This window comes from Lontra canadensis, unplaced genomic scaffold, assembly GCF_010015895.1.
Source record: "Lontra canadensis isolate GAN:19392208 unplaced genomic scaffold, GSC_riverotter_1.0 scaffold3, whole genome shotgun sequence".
Lineage (NCBI taxonomy): Eukaryota > Metazoa > Chordata > Mammalia > Carnivora > Mustelidae > Lontra > Lontra canadensis.
The window spans coordinates 15089257-15117097 of record NW_022630997.1 but is presented as its reverse complement, the minus strand read 5'-3'; the positions used below and the strand labels follow the sequence as shown (position 1 = coordinate 15117097).

General features: G+C 54.2%; 1 protein-coding gene across 2 annotated transcripts in view; it reads left to right on the top strand.

Moving 5' to 3' along the window:
* The window catches only part of NEURL1 (neuralized E3 ubiquitin protein ligase 1), a 79080-nt gene extending 52292 nt beyond the window's left edge, over nucleotides 1-26788 (top strand). For both annotated transcript variants that reach the window (XM_032880935.1, XM_032880944.1), the window contains exons 2-6: nucleotides 6353-6594; nucleotides 7015-7336; nucleotides 19295-19984; nucleotides 23437-23583; nucleotides 24280-26788. In XM_032880935.1, coding sequence (XP_032736826.1) covers nucleotides 6353-6594; nucleotides 7015-7336; nucleotides 19295-19984; nucleotides 23437-23583; nucleotides 24280-24518 — 1640 coding nt within the window. In that variant the 3' untranslated portion in view covers nucleotides 24519-26788. The remainder of the gene's footprint in view (nucleotides 1-6352; nucleotides 6595-7014; nucleotides 7337-19294; nucleotides 19985-23436; nucleotides 23584-24279) is intronic.
* The last annotated feature ends 1053 nt before the right edge of the window (nucleotides 26789-27841 follow it).

The following is a 27841-nucleotide window of genomic DNA, read 5'->3' as shown; positions in this document are numbered from 1 at the left end:
CACTGGGCTGAAAAGAGCTGGTGATTTCCTACAGTGGGATTTATTGCTTTTATTAAAAAAATAAGACCTTATGTTGGAATCTGGTGTTCAAGTTTGCAAAATTCTTTCACATCTGTGAACTCCCTGGGTCGTCACAGCAACCAGGAGAGGTGGGTGGAGCAGCTAAGATGACCCTATTTTACAGAGAAAGAGATCAAGGTCCAGAGAGGTGAAATGACTTGCCCAAAGTCACACAGCAAGTCTGTGGCATGGCTGGGGTTTGAACCCATGGCCCCCTGACTCCAGGGTTCAAGCTCTTTGTTCCCTAACCCCCATTGTCTAGAAAGTGAGACAGGTCTCCTTCGTCAGAGATGCAGACAAGCATGCCAGCCCTGGAGGTCAACGTCACAGACTCAGAGCAAGGCGGTCCTGAGCACAGTGCGATTCCATGTTGAAAGACAGATGGGACTTGGAGAAGTGGAGGTGGGAGGTGGGGCAGGGAAAGAAGCTGTATGGCGGGGAGGGGCAAAGAGCTTGAACAAAGGTGTGGAGGTACGAGAACACAGGTCGATGTCAGTAGCATTAATAATTATTATTGTTATATAATAAGTACTGATAAGCTAACTGTGTCTTAATTATAATATAATTACAAGCTGTTATCTATAATAATTATTATAATCATTATTATAGCAACCACTTACTGGGTTAGTTTTGCATACATCATCTCATTTAATCCTGACAAGAGTCCCGTGAAGAAGGTCTGCCATGGCTCCCATTTTATAGGTGAGAAAAGTGAAGCTCCAGAGGTCTCCCAGTTAGTGACAGAGCCGCTGGGTTTGGAGGCAGCAGGCCTGGGTTCATATCAGGGCCCTTTGCTCTGGCTGGGTAACTTCACGTCTGAGGACCTGTGTCCCAGTGGCACTGGGGGCAGAATGAAGACCCCACCTATAAAGTCACATGGGGTTTGGTCACTGTCGCTAGTACTGCCCTCTCCTTGGCAGCCCAGCTCAGCTCAGCCTGGGTGTGCGGGGCTCTGCCAGGATGGTTCTGGGCAGATCACGGCGTGGGGGCAGTGAGGAGGTCACTCTGGAGGCTTGTGTCCCGTCATCTCCCCCAGGGACCCGACCGAGAGGCAGGAATGTGGTCCAGAGCTAGCTGAGGGTTACCTGGAGGGCTGGCCAGGCTTGTGTCTGGCACCTCATAAATGCCCAGGAGGAATGGGCTCTTTGGGGGAGTTTCCATTGTGTCAGCAGCAGCCTCGCCTTGGGGGGGGGTTGTTCCCACTGTGGCTCCTGGGAAGCTTGTAAACCTGTCACTAATGGGAGCTCTGAGAGCTCTGCTGGGAGCCAGATGGGGAGACTGGGGCTCCACCAGGACCAGTGGCCAGTGGGGGAGTAGTGTCCCAGCATCTTGAGCCTGCTTGCTTTGCTGTGGCTGTTCCCCCAGCTGGGACTGGCCAGAGCCTTCTCCACGCAGCCTTTTCCCACTATGCCTGCCATCTTGGACTCGTGGGGAAAATGGGCTCTAGTATTAGATGCCGAGTAGGGTAAAGGACCCCTATGAGCAGCACTGGAAGATCAGGGTCCAAGTCCCAGCTCTGCCACTTCATTGCTATGTGAGCTCAAGTAAGTTGGCTAACCATTCGGAGTCGTAACTCATCCCTAGAATGGAGACCTTAAGGGCCATAGTGTCTGTTGAAGTGCAGGGAGGGAGCCTTTTAGGATGGGGTAGGGAAGGAGACTTGCCCTCAGCTGCCCCTCTGCCTCTGAATCTCAGAGCTGTGCCCAGGGTTCTCATTCCGCTTTCTCTCCTTCCTCCCCCCAGGCCATAATGCCAGCTGAGGTGGAGGAGGTTGCTGGCAGGCAAAGACAGCAGGGGTTGGTGAGGTGACAAACACCAGCATGTTGGATGCCTCAGAGGGCCCCATTCCTCTTGTAGTCTGTGTGAACGGCGCCCCCTGGAGGCAGGCAGGGAGGGCCTTCGTGGCTATAAGCAGTGGCTCTGGCCCTGCTTTGAAGAGACATGATGAGGCACGGATGTCTCTTTCTCAGGTGGGACTGGCCAGCTGGATGTGGGGTGCTCAAGGATGCCACTGGGCCTGGAAGCATGGTGGGGGGTGTTTGGTGGGCTAGGGTCTGGAGTTCAGGTGGGGGTCTGCCAAGCGGCAGGGGACCATGGTCACTTTGAGATACCCAGCAAGCCGGAGAGGATTTTCATATCATCTCCACAGACATGGCTCGGTGTGCACTGATTCCTCAGAGCTGAGTGCAGAGAGAAGAGGCCAATGACAGCTCTGGGGACAGCTCTGGGGACAGCCCCGGGAGCCACACTGCGGGCAGGAGGAGGCGGGCATATAATTTCGCAGGTCTAGGAGTCAGTGAATGTGCTTTGTAGCGGCCAGAACGCTCCCCTCATACCCACTCCAGAGGCTCAGGGCCGAGAGTTGTGGGCCAACCAGGCTTCTGTGTCTCCTGTCCAATGGTCCACATCCTAGGCACTCCCTGCCGTGGGCTGATGGCGGCAGTGGTGGTCAGCCTCCCTTTCCTCCATCTCAGTGGACCCTGATTTGTTAGTTGTTGTTGCTTTTGAGGCATTATTTGTAGATAATAAAGCTCATCCTTTTTAAGTATGTAGTTTGGGGAGCTGTGACAAATGTGCAAGCTGTGTGAGCACTGCCACAGTTAAGATAAAGAGCATTCCATCACTGCCAGAACTCCCTTTGTGCCCCTGTGTCTTCCTCTTCCCCAAACTCCAGTACTCTGGAGCTTTCAAGCTATGTAGTTTTGCCTGTTCCAGAATGTCCTACAAAAGGCATCAGAGCATAGGTAGGCTTTGGAGCTGGCTTCTGTCACTCAGCATGGTTTCGAGGCCCCTCCTCCTTACACCCTTGTGAATGCAGAGCGGGATGCCTTGTGAGCGCATGCCACATTTTATATCCAGCCGTGTAGGAGGGCGATGCAGGCCACATGGTTTGTGTTTCTGTGTCTTGGTGGCCTACACACGTGTATCATGAAAGCAGCCTAGCAGAATGCCGGGTCTCCCCCAGTGTGCTACTCAACAATGGTTCTGCATGGCACATGGACAAACATTTCCCCCCATATTTTACCAGTCGCGAGTATAATTTAATGTGCCTTTAAAAGAATGTGTCTGGCACACAGAACCCCTGTGGTCTTGGCTGTTGGGGTTTCATGGCGAGGCCACAGGCCTCCCCGCGGGACTGCCTGCGTTCGGCCGCTGGAGGTTCTCTGTGGGAGCTGGGTGACCGTGGGCAAGCCACTCAGTGTCTCTGAGGCTCAGGGTCTTCATCAGTCATATGGGCTAGTGATATCCCTCTCTCCAGTTAGAGTTTGCCTTAAGGCTGAAACCGGTGGGTGAACATCAACTCCCCGTTCAGGGCCTGGCCCGCGGCTGTCCATATTACTAGAGGTATGTGGTCCATGGGTGCTTGGACCTGTCCTACGTGTGCCGTTTCATACATCCCTGTGGACATGAATATGTGTGTGTGCACGGTACGTGTGTAAACGTGTGATTCCTGACCCAAGGGATTAGGGAAGAAATAAGTCTCTGTCTCCTAGGGTCTGGAGTACCTTCATGTACCCATAGTTGTATGTGAGGTCACCCGTCTGGGTGCTCATTGTGTCCCAGGGACCAGGGTTTCCCTCACCTTCCTTCTCCATCTGTCTTGCTGTCAGCCAGGGTGGCTGGCCCTGTGCCACCCTTGCCCACCCAAAGTCCTCCTGTGGAAGGGAGGCCCAGGGATATGGTCCTCCCAGGGCCTGGATCTCTGGCCCTGGGTGTCTCCACCGTATCTGCCCAGAGTCAGTGTTTTCTGGGTCTTTTTGCAGAACCCTAGGACCCCACCCAGGATGGGTGGGAAGGAGAGGGAGCATTTTGAAGGAAGCTGAGGTCTTGTGGTTGGTCCATGGGTCCTGAGTGGAGGCTGGGGAGTGGCCCTGTGGGAGAGGCTGTGATCAGCTGCTGGGCTCAGCAGATTTAACAACCTGCTTTATTGAGTTGTAAGTTGTATTGACATACGTTCAGAGTGTACAATTGGGGGGGGGGTTACATATGAGTACACCCATGAGGTCATCACCACGATCCAGAGAGTGAACATATCCATCATCCCAAACATGCCCTTGTGCCGCTTGGCAATCCCTCCCCCTCTCCCCTCCATCCCCAGGTGACCTCCAGGCTATGTGTTATCACTAGCCCTTAGTGTGCATTTCCCAGATCGGGGCGAATGGGACGGGGTGTAGGTTTCTGTTTTGAAAGGAACAGAAGCCCTACAGTTACTCCATGGATTGTGTTTGCTTATTTCTTAAAAACGGGTTTATATCATTCAGCATAATTATTTTGAAATTCATCCATGTTGCCTCTCATATCAGTGGTCCATTCCCTGCTCACCAATAATATTCCATTGTATATCTGTACCACAATCTCTAATCCCTTTCCCCAACTGGTATTTTTTGAAGCCAGCAGTCATGCTGTGCCTGAGGCTGGCCTATCCCAAAGGACACCTCTCCCAGGCAGGGCACCTGTAGGTTTCCTGTAGCCACTCTTTGTCCTTCATCCCAATGGCCCCCTTCCCTGGAATGACCTCCCTTACTCTGTACTATCTAGGGGTCACCCAACCTCTTCCAGGTATCCTTCCCAGACTGACTGGGTCGCCTCTGAGCAGTTCCAACCTTCACTGCTTGGTGGCTTTAAAGGCCTTGAGCACTGTTCTGTGATTCCAGTCTTTTCTCTTAGTGGGAACAAGAGGAACTCCTCCTTGTTCCAGCTCCGCCTCCCACACGCAGGGTGTCTGGCTGGCCATGGACCATGGACGCTGGTGTCTGGGGCCCTTTGGGAAGAAGGAAGCAAAGATGCAAAGTGATGCAAAGTGATGCAAATATGGCCTGGACCAAAGTCAGGGTCTTCCTAGCTCAGGATATTGCTCTCTCCATCTCTCCTCCCTTCCTGTCTTCCTATCCTTCCTGGAAAACTCTCCTCCTCTTTAGGGAGTGGAAGACCTCTGTGAAGGCCTGATGCTGATTGAGCTTCTTACATTATTAAATCTCTGCCTTGGAGGAACCAAACTTTGACACCTCCCAGAAGGCTTCTGTCACATTCTGTGGTTTCCTACTTCCCCCACTCCATCTTCCCATCTTCCATGTCTCTCCTTCCTCAAGTTGATGGCACAGGGCAGGGCTGCCCTTCCTCATGGACAGGATACAGATCTTGGGGAAGAAATGAACATCTTTCCTTGTCCCCAACTGCCAAGACTGCGTTAATACTTCCGGTGCTGCTGAGATGTGTCTTAGAGCTCCAGCTACCCATTGTGCTGGAGCAGGGAAGTGACGTCCCTCAGGTTACACAGCCAGTGAGTGACCGATACAAGCCACCTGCCACCTCCTCCACGTTCCTTCTAATCCCTGCCCTGTCTCCTGAACACCAAACCCACATGCCTGTAATGTGCCTTCCCCTGGACCATGCCCCATCCTTTCCTCTGTCCCATTTTGGGGTGCAGTAGAGCTATCAGCAGGAGGAAGTGGCATGCCTCGCAGCCAGAGTTTCTTGAGGCTGATCCGAGTTCCATCAGGAAGCCTGGGTGCCGAGGCCCACCTGTTGCGGGCGTGGGTGGTATAAAGCCGGAGGGCGGCCTGAGGTGGAGAGGGGTGGCCCTGAAGGAGGGCAGCCATGGGCGTGGTCCCGGAGCCCAGCTACCCTGCTGGTCTCCAAGGGCAGCTCCAAGGTCACGTGTGCACTGCAGCTCAGCCTTGTCAGTCCAGCTCCATGCCCTCTCCTCCTTCTCCCCTCCTCCTGGAGGCCTTCCCGGGAAGTGACCTGCCGTTCCATCATTTCGGCATTAATCACTGTCTGCCATTTTTATCATGATTCCTGCATATGTCCTATTTCCTTTCCTCGGCTGTTGTCTTCTTGAGAAAGGATCCATGTGTGTTTCATGCCTGTATGCCCTGTTCCTAGGACAGGGCTTGGTATTAAGTAGGTCTGTAATGAATATTTGTTGAATAAAATAAAATGATGGTGGTGGGGAGTGGCAGGGCATGGTGGTGGATGTTGGTAGTAAGTGCTGATTTATCACAAAGGTGGGTGGTGGAGGGTAGATGGTGAGAAGCACTGGTGAGTAGCAGTAGCTTGTAGTCGGTGGTGGGAGGTGACAGGCAGAGGACCAGGGCCGATGGTGATGGATGCTACACGGTGGTAGGTGGCAAAGGGGGCTATGGCAAGAGATGGTGGCAAAAGGTGCCGGTGGGTGAGTTTCAGCGATGGTGGATGTCCTGGGCCATGAGCAACTTCTGCTTGCGCTCAGCCCTCTGCTGCTTCAGGGGTCTCTGCCACACCCTTGTCATCAAGGCTCATTCCTTTGCAGACTCCATCGGGGGCCCCTTCCCTGTCACCTCTCACCGACGCCACCACAAGCAGGAGCACTGTGCTCCGGGACCACCTGGCGGGGGGCTCCCAGCCACACCACTGCTCTTCCACCCGCACACCAAGGGCTCCCAGATCCTCATGGACCTCAGCCACAAGGCCGTCAAGAGGCAGGCCAGCTTCTGCAATGCCATCACCTTCAGCAACCGCCCGGTCCTCATCTACGAGCAAGTCAGGCTGAAGGTGGGGCTTCCCTCCCTGCTCTCTGTGCATCCCGGGGACCAGCAATGCCTCCCGCTCCCGCTGCACCCCGCCCTTCTCATCCTCTGTGCTGCCACTCGCGCTCTTCCTCACCTTCCTCGTGCTGGACCCTCTTACTCCTCCTTCCTCAACCTTCCCAGAGGGACGTGGCCTCAACTCCCAGAGAGGGAGTGGGGGAGGGGTGTGGCTGTGGGGACCTCCATGAGCTGTCACCAGCCTGTGGGAAGGTTCCCAGAGGAGAGAGAGGAGGCCAGCAGGGCGGCATGAACCCCCCACCCCAGGGGAGTCCGCCCCAGGTGGTCCACTGGGAAGAACGCACTCCCTCCCCGTTGGGCCATGGTGGGTGCGGGAGAGGCTGGGCCGGGCAGGGGCTGCCCTCTGAGGGTCTCTTTTCCCATCCAGATCACCAAGAAGCAGTGCTGCTGGAGCGGGGCGCTGCGGCTGGGCTTCACGAGCAAGGACCCGTCCCGCATCCACCCTGACTCGCTGCCCAAGTACGCCTGCCCCGACCTGGTGTCCCAGAGCGGCTTCTGGGCCAAGGCGCTGCCCGAGGAGTTTGCCAACGAGGGCAACATCATCGCTTTCTGGGTGGACAAGAAGGGCCGCGTATTCTACCGCATCAACGACTCAGCTGCCATGCTCTTCTTCAACGGGGTCCGCACGGCCGACCCGCTCTGGGCCCTGGTGGACGTCTACGGCCTCACGCGGGGCGTCCAGCTGCTCGGTGAGTGCCTGCTCCCCGCGCCTCCGAGGTGCTGGGGTGTGACGCTGCTCGGGTTCATGGCATGCGGACCTCTCCCCCACTGGCAGGGCCCCAGGGCCACGTGGGCACGGGGACAGCTCAGGGAGCCTTCCTGTGTCCAGCAGAGCTCACCCATCCTTCATGCCCACAGCTGGGGCAAGGGGCTCCGGGGTGGGATTCCTGCCCTCCAAGGCCCCTCAGGTTGTGCCTTTGAGCAGCATATAACCCTCGTCAGAAACCAGGCTCAAAAGACCCTCCGCCTCCGGAAAGTCATGAATATTAATCATCGACCCCACAGCTGAGCTAGGACTTGCTGTGGGCCAAGCACTTCGTTGCTGCTGTGCTCGTAGTGACCCTGGGAGGCAGACTCTCTTAGTGTGGCCCGGGGAGACGAGGCCCAAGCTCAGGGAGGTTGAGTCATTGGCCCGAGGCACTGCAGCTGAGAGGGCCAGCCAGCACTCAGTTCCAAGTGAGCCCCTGGCCCCTGGGCTGTGCAGTCCTCCAGGAGGCCCAACACCGTCCCAGTGCTTCTTGCAGGAATGGGAGTGAATGGGGTAAGCAGGGAGAGCAGAGGGCACTGGGGTGCCTAAGACTTTTCTGGCAGCTCCTGGGTGCCCAGGGTGAGTAGGGCCTCCATACTGGCAGCAGCAATCAGGCAAGGAGGAGCAGCAGAAGGCAGCCTGGGGTGCTAAGGAGCCAGGCTTCCTGGCGAGGGCGCCCGTTACCCCAAAGTTCCGGGGCTGGAAGCGGCCTTGGAGAGTTTCAGGCTTCCTAGGGTCCCACGCTGAGCTGGTGGCTGAGTTGAGACTAGAATCCAGGTCACCTGACTCCTGGTCTAGGATCGCTCTCAGCTTGCTCCCTTGTGCACATGCTGACTCTGAACATACATCAGCTCACGGGCAAAACGGCTGTGTCTCCAGGCAGAGCCGGCAGAAGCCTCAGCTTTCCTATCTATGAAATGGGTTTGTGGGACAATGAAGGGAAATTCAAGAGGCTGTAAGTAAAGCGCCCAGCACAGTCAGTGCCCGGCCTGTGCTTGCTCGTCCCAGCTCCCACCCCTGCCTCCATCTCTCTGCAGACAAAAATGCCATGGATGCAATGGAAAACCTTTTTTTTTTTTTCTTTCCCCTTTCATTGCTTTCTGGCTTCAGAGCCAAGGAACAGTGAAGCTCTTTTCAAAACACCTTCATTTGAGTGAAAGTAAAAACAAATGAGTAATTGTCAGAAGCATTTCTGTTGACTTCCAAACATCAGGAGTCTGTTTTTATTAATTAATAGTTTGGGTACTTTCTGTTTTTCAACTCCATAAAAGTATACAATCACATGGATAAGTTAAGAGCCTGAAAGCAAGCCCTTCCAGGTCTTAGTAAGTGAAGAAGGAGCCCAGGCTGCCCGACAACGAGCTGCTCTCCTCTCGCTCCGTGCAGTGGGTGCTCCTGCTGGAGGCGGAAAGAGTATTGGTTCTGCCCCAGGTGGACTCCGGGCCTCACCCTGTACTAGCTGCAGGGACTCAGTTTCCTTATCTGTGAAATAGGAGTAGGTAATAATAAATTGTTTTCAGAGTTCTTTTGGAGGCTTAAAGAGCCGAGTTACAGGAAGCAGCTGACACACTGGAGGTAGGCACTGACCGTCAGTCTTCCCCATCCGTCCCGGGGAGGGCGAAGCTTAACCCAAGTTCAAGTGAACACCCTCGGCTGATCTCGTGTCCTTAGGGCCTCACACTTCCAGGCAGTGGTCTTCTGGAGCCTGAGTTTGTGCTCCAGCTTGGACACTTCTGTCTGAGTCTCAGGCTTCTCATCTGTGAAGAGGTTGTGAATACTATGACTTAGCCCCTGGGCGGGGTGGGGTTGGGGGGTACATGTGGGAGACAGAAGTGTCTCAGCTCTAAAAAAACGTTATAGTCTTGTTGGGACAGCAGTAAAGGCAGTAGGGGCAGCATTCTTGCTTTCCCCTTTCCTAGCAAAGAATGCATTTTCCTACAGTCCCCAGAAATCAAAAATCCCACTCTGCCATTAAGGCCTGGCTCAAGAGCCACCTCCTCCCTGAAGCCTTCCAGAGTGAGCTCTCTTCTCTGTTTCTTGAGTCCCACCACATGGTGCCTGGGATTCTCTCAGTACTGAGGCATCGGCTGAGCTTTCTGGCCCATCCATAGGTCTTTCCCAAGATGGGGAAGGCTTTCAGGGTGAAACCATGTCTTACCATGCTGGATTTCTCTCCAGAGTAGAACCTTGTGTCTGGTGTGTGGAAGACACCAAGGGTTATTTGGGGGCTTAGTAGGGGAGTGTGGTGGGGAGGGCAGGTAGCTTGTTAGATGAAGGAAAGTGGTGGGGAGTGAGGTAGACCCAGCCTCGCTCACAGATAGCCCAGCCTCACTGGGAAATCAGAAAAACAAGCGCTCCAGACACCATCAGGGCATAACCCATGAGAAGACAGTAAATTGTTTAGAGCTGTGGTCATAGGATCCTTTCCATCTGTTGAGATGGTTTCCATCCAGCTATCTCATTTAACCTCAGCAGCTGGCCCTGGACAGAGTGTTTTTTCATTCCCATTTGTCAGGGAGAAAATTAAGACCCATGGAACGCTTGGCTTACCTGTGTAGGAATGTGGCGGGGCTGGGATTTGAACTGGGTGTTCTGATGCGAAAAGCAGTACCTTCTCCAGTAAACCTCCAGCAGGTTAGGTATGGAGGGAGGCAGTAAGTCAGAGGAGGCTGAGGTCAGTGAGGGAGGATGGAGTCCAGGAAGGCTTCTTGGAGAAGGGGGCTTAGGTGGGGTCTAGAAGGTCCAGGAAGGGGTAGGGAGGGGATGGTGAAGGGCACATGCTAGGTGAGATGGGTCTTCCAAACCTCTGGGGCCTAGAGACTGACCTGGAGAGTAATCTGATGGTCCCCACCTTGGGACACAGCCCAGGCAGTCTCCCCGGGCCTGGCCCTATTACCCCTCTTAGGCTCTAAATGGGTTTTCAGGAAGTTTTTTCAGTTGCACCTGGATCTTCCAGCAGGCTCCCCTGCACCTGGATCTCCCAGCAGGCTCCTCTGGGCACGTTGGGTAAGCCTGAGGTCCCAGCAGATTCCTGTCCGAGCTGTAAATCACAGTAATCCCTGGGCATTTTCAAACACTGATGTTGGTCCCTGAATTCAATTAGCAGATTAAAATATCTCTTTGTTTTGTTCTTCCTAAACTCATATTTTTTGGTGTAAAAACAAAAGAGATCCAAGATCTCTTCGGAGGTTGGCACGCTGCTCTATACCCTCATCGGTGGCCTCCCCTCTGGGGTCCGCCTGCTGCCCTATATAGTCCGGGGGTCAGTCTCCTTCCCCGTCCTCCTCACTGCCTACCCACCCCCCAACTCCCCACGGCTGGCCCGGATCCCTCCAGTGTCTCTGGCTTTCCCTGCGCTCCCTCCTCAGCCAGTTTTGAGTTTCTCCATCTCCTGAGAGGTTGCTCTCTGCCTTGGCAGCTCTGAAGACGGGCTTTCTTTCCTGAGGTGATTGCCCACCAAACCAGTGTCTCATCTTTAGGGACTTCCTGCTAGGCCTGCCCCCTCCATTCCTATCTGTCTGTGGGACCTATGGCCCAAACTCTCCAAACCCTACCTGGCCCATACCTGCTCTTCAGATCAGAGATATCTTGGGGCCACTGGCACCCAGCAGATCTGCAAATCAGGCCATGGACAGATGGGTTGTCTCCCCTGACAGAGTGCAGACAGGGGCTGGGGTCTGTGCCTCAGTGACCATTCCAGGCGGGCATGCCATCCCACCCCCCACTGCCCGAAATGAAGCCAGGCCCACCGGTGCCCCCACCACGGCCTCTGCAGGCCTGCCTCATGCCTTCCAGGCTCCCGACATGCTGGAGTTCAGGAGATCACCTCTGGCCTCGGGGTGCCCTGGCCCAAGCCTGGGCTGGGATTTCCAAGAATAACAGCTTCCTACCTCCAGGAAGAGGGACCTGCCAGCAAGCAAATAAACACAAGTTTTATGGGGTGATTAATACTTAGAGAGATAAGCTCCTATTCCAGTTTTTCAAGGTCTCCCAGCTCTTCTCAGAAATGTTGGCTCGGGAAGAGCAGCTCTGTGGGTCCTGGCACAGGACCCACAGAGCTGGTGAACCCAGACTTCAAGTATAGGGTCTTCTGATACCCTTGGGCCCCTTACAGCCTATGTACTGTGCAGAGTGGGAGGGGAGGGGAGACGCAAGAGTTGAAAACCCAGCCCCTCTTCTTGAAGAGTGTTTAGTTTAGGGGTCATCATCTAACTGCTCTGAGGTGACCTAAATCCAGTTCTTCAGGGAAATGTGACTGAAGAGTAAAACTGTGTGGCAGGGGTGGTACAGGTGGGGAGTAATCCAGGACTTTCTGTAGGAGATGAGTTTCGAGTCAGGAACCACATAAGGTGAAACAAAGGGCCTGGTTGGGGAGGAACAGCTGAGGCCAGACAGGAGGGTTGTGCTTAGGCTCAGAGGTGGGGAATTAGCCATCGGGGAACAGAACCGTCGGGGGAGGGAGCGAAGCGAAGAGGTAATTTGTGGAGAAGGGGGTATGCGCGTGCATCAAAGGAGAGAGAGCCGTGAAAGCAGAAAATTTTGTGGCTTCCATGCTGTCAAGTCTTTCAAATGGAGGAGCTGTGGCCCAGAGATGGGAGAGGGCCTGCCCAAATTCTCCCAGCCAGTCAGAAGCCAGGCTGGGCCTGGAATTCCTATCTTCCAGGCTGATTTGGGTGTAAGGTCAGTGTGAGAAGATATCACCACGTCCGAACAGTAGTGGCTGAGCTCAGGAGGGCATTAGGGGACCCCTGAGGTGGGCTCCCAAGAGCTCATGGTGTTCTGCTTCAGCCCAGCCCAGGCAGAGGCTCCCAGGTCCTGGTAACACCTGCCTACTGAGGATGGAGATGTACAGAGATGCTCGGGCAGGGGAGCTTTCGGAGAGGCAGACTGCTCTTGGGCTGGTCTGTGGGCTGGCGAGCCAGCCTGGCTTCCTTCCCTGCAGCAAGAGGCTGGGCCCTCTCTGGAGATATGGCCCTGGGTTAGGTCTCCCATTCAGGGTGCGCGTCAGCTGGGCGGCACAAAGTGTGTGACCGTACTGGGCAGCAGAGGACCACACTGCTATCTGGGGCTTCTGCTTCCTGGACTAAACCAATATTTACCTTCAGCTGTGGCTGCCAGGGGCTGAGAGGCAAATATTTAGTTTAAGGAAGCCGAGCGAAACTCGGGATGCGGGAAAGAGCGGAGGATGCTGATGGCAATTTCTCCTCTTTGCTAGTTTTCACTTCTTCTTGATTAAAACAGAATTTTATTGTTCCTCCTGCTTCAGGGACTTTTCCTGCCACTCCTCTCTGCTCACCCTCAATTCTGCTGATCATATCAGGGCTCATCACCAAGCCCTCCCCTCCACCAGGAAGCCCTGATCTCCCCTGTTCCTACGACCCTTCCTGCGCCTGACCACCCGAGGCACGTGGAGGTCTCGGTGGTACCAGCAGTTCTGCATCACGTACTGTCCTGCTCTTTAAGAAGACGTCGTAAGCCCTTCAAATGTTTTGTAAGGAATGTTATTATTGTGCCCATTTTGCAGATATGGCAACAGAGGCTCAGAGAGGTCTGATAACTTGCCCAGGGTCACACAGCTCAGGAGAACTGGGCCTTGGGCCCAGGAAGGTGAGCTGTATTACTTCCTAGCTTCTCTAAATGTGAGTCCACCTGGTCCCCCTGCTAAGTCTGGGTATCTCCCAGGGGTGGGGAGTTGGCTATCCTCCATCTTCCAGGGTGGAACTCATGAGAGCTCAGGATGTCAGGGATCGGCAGCACATGTTGGGCATGGATAGGCTCCCAGAGCCCTAGCAGTGTTGGCTGGGGAAGTTGGGGGGTGCCCAGCACCCCGATTCAGCGGTGAGTCTGTCTGCCTCACAGTTCCCTGAAGGCTCCTGAGGGCTTCGTCTGGTTCTTTTGTTCACAGTACACTCTGGTTTTTTGGTTTTTTGTTTGTTTTAAACCAGAATGAATATATGAAAAGCATGATCTTATATGATTGGCAATATTAGGCTATTTCTAATACCCAGAAATGGCAGTTTCAGATTTTCTACCTTTTTGGCTCAAGATACAGTTTTGAGGAGATTTGGAGAGACCAGGGGGTCCCAGGGTGGAGGGGTGTGTAGCAGAGAAGCTGGGGCCTTGCAGGACTGGAGACAAAGCCCACATTTCAGAAGGAAGAGAGCTGACTGAGCCAAGACTTGACATGGCCACTCACTAGCTGTGAGCAAGACTTCCAGCCTCTCTGCGGCCCAACCGCCCCGTCTGCTGTTTGGACATAATTAGACACGTGCCATTTACCTCTCGGAGAGTCTGTGAGGCTCACGGATGTGTAAGAGTGTTTACGCAAATGGCAACGGCTATCGTTTGTAGGTTAGAAAGGGATACTTAACTTAAAAATCCCACCAAATAGACAATTCGCAAACCAGTCCTCTCTTTAGAGGGGGAAGCCTTGAAACCAAGTCCCTGTATGTGGGTGAAATTCAAACCATGCTCTCTAAATTGTTTCTTGAAACAAGATCTATGGTTCTCCAGCTGAGTTCCTTGGGACACTAGAGTTCCAGAGGTATCTTTGAGGCAGCTGAGTTGGCAGGGCTCTGTGACCTCCTCTTAGACTTGAACCAGAGCTTTTGGTTCTGTTGGACAGAAGGATTTCACTGCTTTAAAAAAAAAAAAAAGTTTGAGAACCACTAAACTGGATGAGTCAGAATCTATATGTCTAAGATCCTCTGTCTTGAAAATTCCATGAATCTTAGAGTCTGTGACTCCAAGTGTTTCTGGGACATTCTACCCTTCCTTCCATGAACCTCACAAAGTATTTGTTTCTCCTAGCTTTCCTGCGGTTGGGTGTATATGGAGAGGGTGGAGGCAGGTGTGGGTTTCAGGGCGCTGCCCAGAGGGGTGGAGAAATCCCTTACCCGTCCAAGCCATGTCCCCGCCCTTGGGGCTCCTTCCCTTGCCCCATGCTGGGTGCTGACCAGCAGGAGAATGTTTATGAAGACAGTAAATAGGCCAGCAGCACCTTCCAAACAGGGGCCGGCAGATGCCCGCCCACCAGCCAGCCTGCTGCCTCTGGCCGACCCCTGGTTAAAGATGAGCCAGGGCTAGGGAGGTGAGAATCTAAACAAATAAGACACTGGGGCTGATGGGTGGCCCTGCTTTGAAGGAGCCCCTTGCCTGGCCCTGAGGGCCTTGGCACCAGTGCCCTGGCCGTATCTTGGTTGCCCTGCACTGCTGACAGCATGTGGGCCCAGTGGGTCCCTTGCCAGAGCTGGCCCTGGTGCCCTCAGTCTGGCCCCTCCTCTCTTCCTCTCCCTTCCTTTCTCCCCACTGGCCTCAGATTGTTCTCCAGGTGTTTGCTAGCGCCGTTTTCCCACTGAGCGCCTCTTGCTTCTGTCCATCAGTCCAAACTCTCTTGTCCTTCAGGGCCCAGGACAAATCTTGTTTCTTCTAAGAGGCTGTCTCTGACTCACTGTGAAACGGGAAGGGCACCTCAGCCTCGGTTGGAGAGCATTATCCTAAAAGGGGTATTTATCCTAAAGAAGAGAAGGCTAAGGGAGAGCCAAGGAGCAGATGGGGGACACTTCTGGATCCATGCAAGGACAGCTTTCCTAACAGCTGTAGTTGTTCAGAGAGGGGGGACAGATAGCCTTGGGATGTGGTGAGCTGCTTGTCCCTGGGGGCATTCTAGGCAAGGCTGGGTGAGAGCTTGGCAGAGAGAAATGGATTTCCTCTGGAGACACTAAGAATTTTGTAAGGAAATTATATTCAAATATTTTCACGCCTCCAAGCTTTGATCCTCCCATATCTGACTGGCTCCTTGGGGCCCAGGTGCTGGCTTCTCTTCTCTTTACCACTGCCTAGGCCTGGGCAGGTCAGTGAGTGGGTGACCTGAATGCCACCTGGAGGGGAGGAAACCCTGGCCCTGGCTTCACTGGCCTTGTGGGTCCTGGTTATTTCCACCCTGGTGCAAAGTATCGCCACTCCCCCTCCCGCCCCGCCAGGCGCCAGATTCTGCAGGAGCTGAAGACTGACAAATTCCTGCCCAAAAGATGAAAGCCGGGACACCGAGAGGGTTGCCAGCCGAGCAGCATCTCCTGTGGCCTCGCGCCGCTCCCTGCTCTGGGCCCTGACATAAACACCTCCAAGGTGGGCAGCCATGTGTCCCCGGCCCGGGGAGTAGAACTTGTTGCTTCCGAATGGGCCAGCCCATCCTTGGGGTGACAGGTTGCCCTCTGCCCTGTCTCCAAGCGGGGACCCTGGGCTAAGCCTGGCCCCAGGGCACTCTCCCGTGGCTTTGGGGACCCAGCCCCTTCCCTGGCTTTCAGTCAGCTCTGACCTCTGCCGGCCCTTCTGCATAGGGCGCCCTGCCCGGCTGCTCCGTCTCCAGTGTCATCTATTTCAGGCACAGCTGGGCACACCGAGGGGATGCTTATTTTGGAGATGGCCAGCAGCCTGTAGCTGCTTCCGACCCCGAGGGGCAGCCTGGCTGGGAGAGAAGACAGACTTGGGCTGGGCACTGGCTCCGGGGATTCCATTTTTAGCTGTTTCCCAGCATCTCCTGTACCTTTCCGCCTGACTCCTCCAAGATTTCAAGCAAGGCTGAAAGGGTCATTTTCCTGCCCCTCCTCCTCCTCTCTCCCCACCCCCTGCTGTTTCTCCGGCCTTCTCTTCTTTCCCCTCTCATCTCCGCTTCGTAGCTTCTCCTTCCTGGTCCTCAGTCAAGGATGCCATTCATGACCCATGTGAAGTCCTACAGTCCGGTGCAGAGCGCTCGTTGCCTGCTGCGGGGGAACCTGACTGTGGTTGGCAGACGACCTGAGTAGGCACTGGTACCTGAAGTTGTCAAGTACCTCGGTCTCAGGGGCTGCCCGCCCTACCTCTGACCCCCATGTCATCATCGCAATGCAGTTGTGATTCCCCCCGTTCTCTAGCTGAGTGACCTGGGGCTGGGAGGCACGGTGACTCAAGTGCTGGCTTGGACATTTCAACCCAGGCCTGGATCACCCCAGAGCCCATGCACTCTCTTCGGAGCCCTGGGGCGGATAAACCCTAACAGTGGCTCCTACTTACCTCGTGACTACAAGGTGCCCTCGAGGTGACCTTCTATGTGCCCTCTGTAGCTTACTGCATTTGGACTTCACTGCATCCCTGCTGAGCGGGGTGTTAGAGCACAGATGTGATACACCTCGGGGAATGCCGACTTCACGGCTGAAGAAGAGAGGCCCAGAGAGGTTAAGCTATTTATCTAAGGTGCTATGGACAGGAAATGATGCAGCCAGGATTTGAACCTCGGCTGATGACTTCAAAATCCTTACACTTAACTATGCTTCTGTCCTGCCTACCAGTATATGGATTCGGGTTCCTAAAAAACCCCAAATACCCTGAGGTTACGTTATGAGAAGTCTAGCGCAAATATCAAGGGAGGCGGTGGTCACACTGTGCCTTGAGCGGGTCAGGGAACATCTGGAGCACTGAGTCTGGTTCTGCTCATTGTCTAAGCGGTGGGAAGGTGTGTGGTGGGTCTGAGTATTCCCTGAGGGGAGTGTTTTCTCCACGGGGCTACCCCAGAGGTAGTATTGGCACAGAGGGACACTGGAGCTGAGACGTTAAGTAAATCTATCCAAGATATCCTTGGATACAGGGAGCTAGATTTCAGTCTAAGAGAAGGAACTGCTTTCTTAGAGGAGCTCATCAGTGGCTCAGGTTGCCTGAGAAGCAGCCATGTTTAAGTACAGAAGGACCCCTGAAGGGGCAGAGCTTGGGGAGCACACATCCAGCCCCATTCAGAAGCCTGTGCTGATGGTCTGCCCAGCTCCATGGGCCCTGGACCGAGTGTCCTGAGTGTGTGGGGTGGGGTGAGGTGGGAGGGGAGTGTAGGGATACGTGCGTGTGAGGCCTGTGACAGCCTCCTTCCTATAGGCTCTGGCTGGCATCTCTGAGCCTTTTGTTTTCTTGTCACTCTGCTGTCCCTGTCCCTTCCTCTCCATCTCCAACCCTGGAGTTGTCTAGGGCCAGTGCCCACAATGCCTAAGGTATGGGGAGCAGGGGCTATTCTCCGGGGCCCCCAGTCAGCCTACAGCCTGCGCCAGGTCCCCACAACCGTCTCTCAGACGTCCCCTCCTATTTGGGCCACCTTGCCTCTGCCTCTCTGCAGCCCCCAGCCTCTCTGCACCATCGCTGTCACAGATGCACCATCGCTGTCACAGAGTCAATTCCCTGGAATAATCGCATTTTCCGGCTGGCTCCCTCCTTCTTGCCAAGCACGATGCTGGGAATCCCAACCAGCCAGGCCCCAAGAGGCTTCTCCAGGCAGGCGGCGGTGGGGGACCAGGGAAGGGGTGGGGGCAGTGGTTGGCCAGCACCCTCTCTTGCCGTGGCCCAAACAACACTGTTCCTGAAAGGTGCAGGGGGAGAACAAAAACAAGGAGGCTTTAGAGACGGTCTCTAGATTTAACTGGAGCTGAATTCTGGCCTTAGCCGCCCAGGTTAGTCCAGTCCTCCAAGATTTGCTTTCACATCCAGCACCCCAGCCATCCTTATCCAGGTCCTGGAGAGAAAGCACAGATCCTCCCTTGGGGAGGCTCAGAGAAAAGGCTCCCAGGGAGGGATTGGCCCGTGATGTGGTCTACAGTGGCACTAGCCAAATCTGAGGACTATGACTCCCACAGAGGGGGTGCAGGTTCAATAAAGAAGGAGGGCCTGAAATCAAAGAATGTGATGTGGGGAGTTGGACAGACCTTGCTTCATTCTCGGATCTGTCACTTGATGGCTGTCACATCACATCTCTGAGCTTTATCTCCATAATGGGAACACTTCCATGGGATGTTTTAAGGATGAAATGCAGGGGTAATTTATCATGCATGATGACTTTTATTATAAATGATAGGACTCCATAAAGTAGGACATAACACAGCCATTTAAAAAAATATGGTGTTGGAAACATGGTTATTGGCATGAAAAGGTGCTCAGGACATAGTGGAAAAGCTAGTTTTGAAAAGGAAATCTGTATAGCAGGATTCTTAGCCTGGAGTCCATGCCCATGGATGGCTTTATGGGATTCACAGATGTCCTGAAGTTATCCACAGAATGTAGGAAGAATATGTGTTCTTCTGAGGACACAGGTCAAAGTTATCACATTTTCAAAGGGATTTGTTACCCATAAAAGGTTAAAAACTACTGGAGTTTATATAGCATGATTTGATTTTTGTATTAGAAAAAGTAACTGAGGAATATAATGGGGAAAAAAGCTGGAAGGTCCTCACCCAAATATTAAAGAGTATTTTTTTCCCAGATGGTAGGCTGAGAGGTGATTATTTTTTCTTTTTGCTCATCTGCCTTTTCTACAAAATAGTCTATCTTGCTTGTATGATTAAAAAGAGAAAGAGGTTGATTTCTAGTTAAGTCACTTTCAAAAGGAAATCCCGGATAAATTTACTAAGTACTCGCAGCCTCAGTGTCCTTCTGCGGCAATGATAACTCAAGAGGTAATTGTTAGGGTAAGATGAGACAATTTATGCAAAGAGGCTTTCTGGGGAAGGGGGTAGGATGTCCGCAGTGCATTCAACAAATATTTACTGCTGTCTAGCCACAGGGGATCAAAAGGAAGTTCATTAAAAAAAAAAAAAACAAAAAACTTTTATAGGCGTGGCATGTAGAAGGAATGTTTTTAAATTTGGTGCTCGTCCTTCCAGCTTCCATCCTTTACTTAAATAGTTAAGAGTCCTGCGTGACTGTTTCCCAGACCAGCGGCTGAGCCTCCGTCCCAAGCCTCTCCCATGCTGTTCATAGTGCCGTGGGTATTTCACGGTGCAGACCGGAAAGGCTGGCGGCAGGAAGCGCGCAGGTGACGGGGTGGGGGAGGAGGGGACTGCTGGGCCCGCGTGACAGTCGCCCTGTCTCTCCCCCTCCCCGGCCGCAGACAGCGAGTTGGTGCTCCCGGACTGCCTGAGGCCGCGCTCCTTCACCGCCCTGAGGCGGCCGTCCCTGCGGCGCGACGCCGACGAGGCGCGCCTCTCCGTGAGCCTGTGCGACCTCAATGTGCCGGGAGCCGAGGGCGACGAGGCCGCGCCGGCCGCTGGCTGCCCCATCCCGCAGAACTCGCTCAACTCGCAGCACAGCCGCGCGCTGCCCGCGCAGCTCGACGGCGACCTGCGCTTCCACGCGCTGCGCGCCGGGGCGCACGTGCGGATCCTGGACGAGCAGACCGTGGCGCGCCTGGAGCACGGGCGCGACGAGCGCGCGCTCGTCTTCACCAGCAGGCCCGTGCGCGTGGCCGAAACCATCTTCATCAAGGTCACGCGCTCCGGCGGCGCGCGGCCCGGGGCGCTCTCCTTCGGCGTCACCACGTGCGACCCCGGCAAGCTGCGGCCCGCGGACCTGCCCTTCAGCCCCGAGGCCCTGGCGGACCGCAAGGAGTTCTGGGCCGTGTGCCGCGTGCCCGGGCCCCTGCACAGCGGCGACATCTTGGGCCTGGTGGTCAACGCCGACGGCGAGCTGCACCTCAGCCATAACGGCGCCGCGGCGGGCATGCAGCTGTGCGTGGACGCCACGCAGCCGCTCTGGATGCTCTTCGGCCTGCACGGAGCCGTCACGCAGATCCGCATCCTCGGTGAGTGCCTCCCCGGAGGGCCCCTCCGACAGCCCCAGCGACAGTGCCCTTTCCTGGAGGACAGGGCCCTTCCGGGGAAGGAGAAGGGGGAGAATCCACCGCGCCCCGCTGCCTCGCGCTGTCTTGCCACCAAGTCACAGGCACCGAAATGAGTTCTGGGCCGGACTCCATCCGCTGGACCTTGTCCTTCAGTCTCACCAGCCGCGTCCTGGGGGCGGGCAGAAAAGTGTGGATCTCTGAGTTTCACTCCCAGAATCTGATTAAGCCATGTCCCCACAGGTACATAAGTCACTGGCCACTTAAAAATGAGAAAAAAGGTTTCCACCAGCAGTTAACGTTCTGAGGCTCAGTTTCCATTTCTCCAAAATGGGAATTAAAGCCTCTGCCTCATAAGGGCGGCAGCATGTCTAGATAGGAAAGAGTTTGGTATGTCCGAAGCCAGGTGTTTGTGCCTTGTGGTGCCTGGGTTGGGAGCCTGTGGGGAATCCGAGCAGAGGGCCTTGGAGGAAATGGGGTTGCAGAGGTCTGGGCCATTATTTCTTGGGTTTGAATGAACAGAGTTTGAATGGACTGGTGGATGTGCACTTGTGAAAGTTGTTTCTGGTAGAGTTCTGTGAGGAAAAAGTTGGGGATTCTTTACTGCAGAACTTCTCAGAGCCTTTAGTATGCAGTGTGAATCTTTAATGAGGGGGGCGGTGGTGGTTATCAAGTACAGCTTTTTTTTTTCTTTTTAAGATTTTATGTATTTGAGAGTGAGAGAGACTGTGAGAGAGGGAACACAGGCAGGGGGAGTGGGTGAGGGAGAAGCAGGCTCCCCACTGAGCAGGGAGTCCAACGCAGGGCTCTATCCCAGGACCCCCGGTGTGATGACCTGCGCTGAAGGCAGATGCCCAACAGCTGAGCCACCCAGGTGCCCCAATGTACAGCTTTTTCTAAACTAATTTAACCAGAAATCTTTTTTTTCCTATAAAGCATCTCCAGGGACCTCTGTTTCCCCAGAATGTACAGGTATTCATGCTTTACAAGAGCTGGCCTCCTAACCAGCTGCGGAAGATTGGGCTAGTTCCATTAAATTCATTAGGAGGACCTGGTACAGATTTTTTAATCCCACCTGCAGAGATTTTGATTCTGTAGATGTTGGCTAAGTCCTGGGTATCTGAATTTTTTTTTTTTTTAAGATTTTAATTTTTAGAGAGGGGGAAAGAGAGAGAGAATCCCAAGTAGGCTCCTGATGCAGGGCTTGATCTCACGATCTCACGACACTGAGATTATGACCTGAGCTGAAATCAAGAGTCGAAGGCTTAACTGACTGAGCTACCCAGGCACCCCTCTGAATTCTTTAAATAGGTTTGCTTAGGCAAGTTTGGAGACCTCTGGGCTTCATAGCCCCATCCTAGGCCTCACCCCAGGAGGCTTTGTAGACAGGGTAATGTGTGTATGCAAGTGAATGTGTGTTATGCTCTAAGATTGGTATGTCTGTGTATAGGCACACGTGAGTAAATGTATGTGTATTTATGTGTGTAATGCTGTTGTTGGTGATTCTATGTTGGAGTTTGCGAAATCAGATAAAATATGTGGGGACTTCCTACTCTGGAAAAAGACCTAAATGAAGATGGAGTGAACAAAAAAATCCGAAAAGGAATTAAATGAGGCAAGATGCTAAGAAGTTATTATTGAGGGAAGATAAATCAGGAAGGAATGGAAAGAAATCAGGAAGGAAAGAAGTTGGGGTGAAAATTTAGAATGGGATAAAAAGAAATCAGACTGGGGTGCAGAAAAAAATCAGGCTGAGGTAAACAAAATAACAAAACTCCTTGGCTACACTCACTGGGAGACACTGCTCCTCAGATGAAGGGAATTGTGTAAGGGGAGGAGGGTACTATCCTGCCTCAGCACCATCTTAGATGAGTAGCTTTCTCCTGAGATTCCTGTTTCCCAGAGAGGCTTACTAGACACAGGAGGAGCTTAAAAAAAAAATCGGGACTTAAATGTCCTGAGAGGTAATTGGGCCAAGGTGGGTGTTTAAGAGTAATCATCCAGATACATGCTAAACCGTGTATGCCAAACAGAGTGCACCTGGGCTGTAAGAGAACTGGGCATCTGAGTCAGCAGATTGGTGTTTGGGGATCCTGTGGACTGCAAAGGAAAAACAAACCAGTGAATGTGAAGGGTAATTATTTACAGAGGAGTGCTGTGCTTCGTGAAAGGCCTAAATGAACTAAGAATGGAAGGATCTTTCCTTTACTCCAAAATGATCACTAAGTTTCATACTTAATGACAAAATATGAGAAACATTCTCATTAAAGTCAGGAATATGATAGGGGGATGCCTTACAGTGTTGTTCTGAAAATGCTAGCCAGTGCAATAAGGCAAGAAAACTAGGAGGTGTGAATTTCTGAAAGAAGAGGATAGTTAACTTGAAAACTATTAACGCCAGAGAAAACCCATGTGGCTATCTAATGCATATCCTTGGAAACAGTGACTATTGACTTAGAACACGTGATGATAAAAGGATCTCAGGGAGCATTTATGTGTAGGGCTGTATGTTAGATCCTTGGGAGAGTCACAGGTGAATATGATTTCCTGCTCTCAGGAAGCTCATCACCTGGGGAAACAAAGCTGCATACCTGGGCAAAGAACAAATAATACCTCAACTTTGTGATAGTTTAGTCCCATGTATGTGGTGTGTGTGCCCGGTCAGTGCTAAATAATGTGGTTTTTGGGGGTAGTCAAAGTTGCCCAGAGGAGGGGGTTTGAGGACAGTCCCAAGGGGCTCCCTGGACAGTTAGCTCTTTTGGGGCAAGGGCTCTGTCGGTCTTGTTCTCAGTGTTACGTTTACTCAGTGGATGGTGCCTGGTAGGTACCTGGTACCTTGTTGAAGGGAGGAGTGGCGGGGGTGAGGGGTAGGAAGAAAAGAGGGAGGTGAGGAGAGGAAGAGGGAGGGAAGGAAGGAAGGAGAGAATGTGGCACAGAATGAGCTTGGGAGATGCTGAAGGGCATCCGAAAGGTGCCATTGTAGTTGAGACGGTGGGTGATACCCAAGGGGAAGTGACAGAGGGAGCACGGGGCTTGGACCCAGAGGGTCAGGCTAGGACTGGAAGGGCCATGCCAGGCGGGAAGAGGGGGTCTTTCTTCACATGGGAAACCTCAAAGGTGAGGGTACGTAGGAAAGGTAGAGGTGGGATTCCAGGCAGGGGGCTCGTTTGGAGACTGCTGATGCAGTAACACCAGAGCATGAAGTGGCCTTCCAGTTTGTGGGTGGGAACCGACAGCTGGGGCTGGGCAGTGGGCCTCTTTCTGGAATCCCGCCCTGAGCCCGCCCAGTGGCCGGACTGTGTGGTGGTGCTGTGTCAGCACTTTCTCTCCTAGGACCCTCTAGGAGGGGCAGAGAGTCACGCTTTCCCCCAGTGGGCCCCTCAGTGGCTCATGCGTCCTTCCCTCCCCCTCTGCAGGCTCCACGATCTTGGCAGAGCGGGGCATCCCATCACTCTCCTGCTCCCCTGCCTCCACACCAACCTCTCCCAGCGCCCTGGGCAGCCGCCTCTCCGACCCCTTACTCAGCACGTGCAGCTCGGGACCGCTGGGGAGCTCTGCGGGCGGTAAGTAGGCTGGCCACTGCAGTTCCACGGTACCCCTGGTGGACCCCCACACCGAGACCCCCTGGCTGAGGCGGGAGTGTGGCCCCCGTGTCAGAGTTGAGTACTGGATGAGCTGGAGACACGCTTGGCGAACCTTTTTTGGATGGTGATTTCTTTTCTTTTTTTTTTTTTTTTCTTTTTAAAGATTTTATTTATTTATTTGAGAGAGAGACAGTGAGAGAGCATGAAAGGGGAGATCAGAGGGAGAAGCAGACCCCCCATGGAGCTGGGAGCCCGATGTGGGACTTGATCCTGGAACTCCGGGATCATGACCTGACCTGAAGGCAGTCACTTAACCAAGTGAGCCACCCAGGTGCCCGGGTGGTGATTTCTTGGGTGAATCCCACCCTGTCCCTCAGCTGGGCACCTTTCTCCAGAGCACTTTCTAGCACGCTGGGAAGAATAAAGGATAGCTCAGCGGGGGCCTTCCTTAAAACACTCTTGGTCCCCTCCCTTCCTCCACCCCTCTTCTCCTCTCACTGCCTCATGGGCACCCTGGCCCCTCATCAGGGGCCTCCCAGCGCCCAGGAAGTGGGTTGTCAGGGGAAACAGGCAGATGCTAATCGATGGAGAGACAAGAGACCGGGGGCTCTCTTCCCATGAGCCTGGGGCCAGACTGGACCATGTACATGCTGACTGGTGTCCCCTTGTCCCCAGGGACGGCCCCCAACTCTCCAGTGAGCCTGCCTGAATCTCCAGTGACCCCAGGCACAGGACAGTGGAGCGATGAGTGCACCATTTGCTATGAGCACGCCGTGGACACGGTCATCTACACGTGTGGCCACATGTGCCTCTGCTATGCCTGTGGCCTGCGCCTCAAAAAGGCCCTGCACGCCTGCTGCCCCATCTGCCGCCGCCCCATCAAGGACATTATCAAGACCTACCGCAGCTCCTAGCCCCATGTGGCGCCCCAGCCTGCACGCCTGCCTCCGCAGGCTTTGGCCCCACTCCAGCCAAGAGGCAAGCCCACAGGGCCCCTTCTCTTCTTCCGCATTTTGGAAACTCTTCCCTTCTTCATTAAACATGGGAAACTGAGGCCCTCAAAGTTTTGGGGAGAAAGGGAGTATCAGGCAGGGAGGTGAGGGGCAGAAACAAATTGCCCAGCAGAGAGGAGGGGAGGAGTCTGCTCTCTTCCTGTCTTTCCTTTCTCTGCACCCACTCTACCCTGCATGCCGAGGGGCTAAACGGGGGTCTCAGCCTCTCCTAATCCTTCCCCATCTGGGGCAGATTTCTAGGAAGTCCTCTAGTCCATGTAAGAATTAGAAAACATGTCCCTTCCTCTGGGCAGATGTGTCCCTGAGCTAGGGCCTTCGGAGTATGGCCTGGACGTCAGTCTCCATTTGTTCTCTCAGCCAGCTGTCCTTGAGCAGTGTACAACCTGCTTGACAGCAGCCCCAGGCAGGTAGCCCGAGCTGCTGCCTTACTCTCTGACCTGTACCCACCTTCTTCCTCTCTCCCTTGCCCCTCAGGCCTGATGGCCAGGGTACGGCCGGCAGATACCTCTCACCCTGGGCAGGCTGAAGCCCCTGTGCTATGCCCCTCTCCCACTCACCGAGGGTGGGTGGATGGACAGGCCTGGGTCTCTGACCTTGTGCCCTGGCTGAGATGCAGAAGGGCCCTTCCTGGACGTAGCCTTTCTGCCCCGGTCATCTCGTCAGATGCTGCCACCCAGGGACAGCTTCGCTGTAGGCTGGAGAGCAGCGTCCGTCTTCTGGAAGGTTCTCTAAGAGTAGGTTTGCTTTTGCCCTCTGAGACCTGTCCTCCCGGATCTCAGTGCTGTCCTGGGCCTGGCTGCTACTCAGCCTGTAGTATCCCCAGGTGAGGCCAGGACCCTGGAGTGGGGGTGGGGTACCCTGGGGGTAACACCAGCCTTTTTTCTTATTTTTATTTATTTATTTATTTGGTTTGTGGGTTGTTTTTTGGGGGGGTATGATTGAGTTGCCAATCCCCTGGGGCCCCTAGAAATGCTGCCCTGGTGTGCAGAGTGCCTGGCGAGAAAGGGCTGCAGAGGTAGCTCTCAGAATCTTCTCTAGGCTCCAGCCCCAAGTCCATAGCCATTTCTGCTTGCCATGAATTAGAACTCCATAAAAACAGGCTGAATTGGGAGGACTCCTGTCCAAGTGTGTCTATTTTACAGAGATAAACTGAGCTTCCTTAGTGTCCTAAGGCTGGTGGATCTCCCAGAGCCTCAAAGTGCCCTTCCTCTCTGGGCTGCAGCGGGGTCATCAGAGTTGGCTCAGCTACATCAGGAGGCCCAGGAGCTCCCCCTTCCACAAGGAGGTACGCAGTTCTGGCAAGGCTGAAGGAGGGGAGCCGAGCTTGGGTCAGGGAATGGGGCTGGGAGGGCCTGCTCGCAGTAGGGGTTGGGGAGTCTGTTTTTAGTAAGGCTCTTTACCCTCAGGAAAGATGAGGAGGGAAGGGGCCAGGTCCCGGCCCCTTTGGGTTATTTCTGGTTCTGGGGTGGCATGCCCCCCCCAACCCCTGCTCTTAGACTAGTTGTCCCACCTCACCAGCTCTACCCAATAGACCGTGGGCTGGCACCTGCTCCCACACTCTTGGCCTAGTTTCCCCCCAGCCTCCCAACCCTCTGCCCCCTCTGACGGCTTTTCATGCCCATCAGAGACCGCTGCTTCTGTGGCTGGCAGAGTGTGGGATTCGGATTCTAGACCTGGCCACTGGGCAGCGGGGTGGTCCTGGCCGAGTCAGAGTCCTCAGCCTCAGCAGGCACCTCTGTAAAATGATTGGGGAGGAGAGCAGACTTTCCGTGGGACTCTTGGGACTTCTTTGGTGAGGGGCTGCTGTGGGGTGTTAGGTGGGATAGCACTGGGGGGTCAGAACGCCAGCCTGGGCCTTTGACTGCCCCTGCCTTGCAGTGGGCCTCCAGGAAGTCATGGTTCCACTGTGGGTCTCCACTTCCCAGTCACTGACCCTGGAGACCCCCTCCATGGGAGTCGAGGGTGGGGTGGGCCAGGTGGTGGCCGTGTCCCACCAGGAGTCTCCTCTCAGAGGCAAGGGAAGGTCTTACGTGCAGGGGCTGTGTGGCCTGTGGTTTGGGGAGAGGAAGCCATCTGTGTCACTGTCTCTGTTAGTGCTGGGATAGTTGCTGCCTCCTTTGTGAATTTGGGTCGCTGTGATTGTGAATAAAGGTGATTTCGTACCAGCCTGAGGGCTGTGCTGTGCTGTGCTGTGTGGAGGGCTGGGGAGGAGGAACAGGATGGGGTTGGGGAGGAAGGGGAAGGGTCAGGTGTCAACAATCAGGGAAGACTCCACGGAGTGGGGGACAGGAGGATGACCTGGGGCTTGAACAGCAGGGGCCAGAATGCCAGGTAAGCCTTGTAAGTTGAAAGAGAGAGGCCACTGCCCTTTGGTGCCCTCAGATCCCTGGATCCGTGAGGAGCAGGAACAGAGTCCCTCAGGCCTTCTCAGCTCTGTTAAGGCTGAGGTGGGCCCAAACCTGGCCCTACACCCTTGTGGGGTGGCACTGCCACCTAGGGGCTAATGGAAGGATGACAAATCCATCACGCAGGTCAGGAGGGGCCAATACTTACGGGGTGACAGCAGCCTAGAAAAGGGAGGCCTCTGGCCCTGGACCTTTAGTGAAACTTTCTCGATGTATTGAGTATACCTGGTTGGCTGTAGAAGCTGGGAGTGGTGGAGCGGAACTAGGCACAGTGTGGTAATCTTGCTCCTCTGTTGGGGCTGGGACTCCAGTGCAGAGCATGCCTGCCTTCCTGTCGTCTCTCCTGGGATGATGCTCTGGTCCCTACATCAGGACAGCCCAGCCCTGTTTACTGGTGTCCAGCAAAAGCAGGGGAGCACCTGGGGCTCCAAGCTGAGGGGTCAGCCAGGTCTGCTGGATGTGGGTCTTTTGCCCCAAGGTCTGCATCCCTCTCTCTCAAAGCCTTGGCCACTGCCCAGAAGCTTCCTATAGGCAGGGAAGGGAAACATGAGCATGGCTGTCACCAACAAAAGTGGTAACTCACCTGCCTCCCCCCGCCCCTCCAGTGTCCTCAGAGGGGCCCAGGACCGTGCAGTTCACGCTGCGTTCTGGATGCAAAAGGTGGTTTTTGCCATGCAGCCGGATGGCTTTTCTGATGGCAGGGAGAATTAAGAGGTGATTCTATTCAGTTAAAAAGGCCAAAAACTTTATTTAGTTTTCAGGGAAATACAAGATGTAAACATAAACAAAATACAAAACAAAACAACCCAAATCTTACAG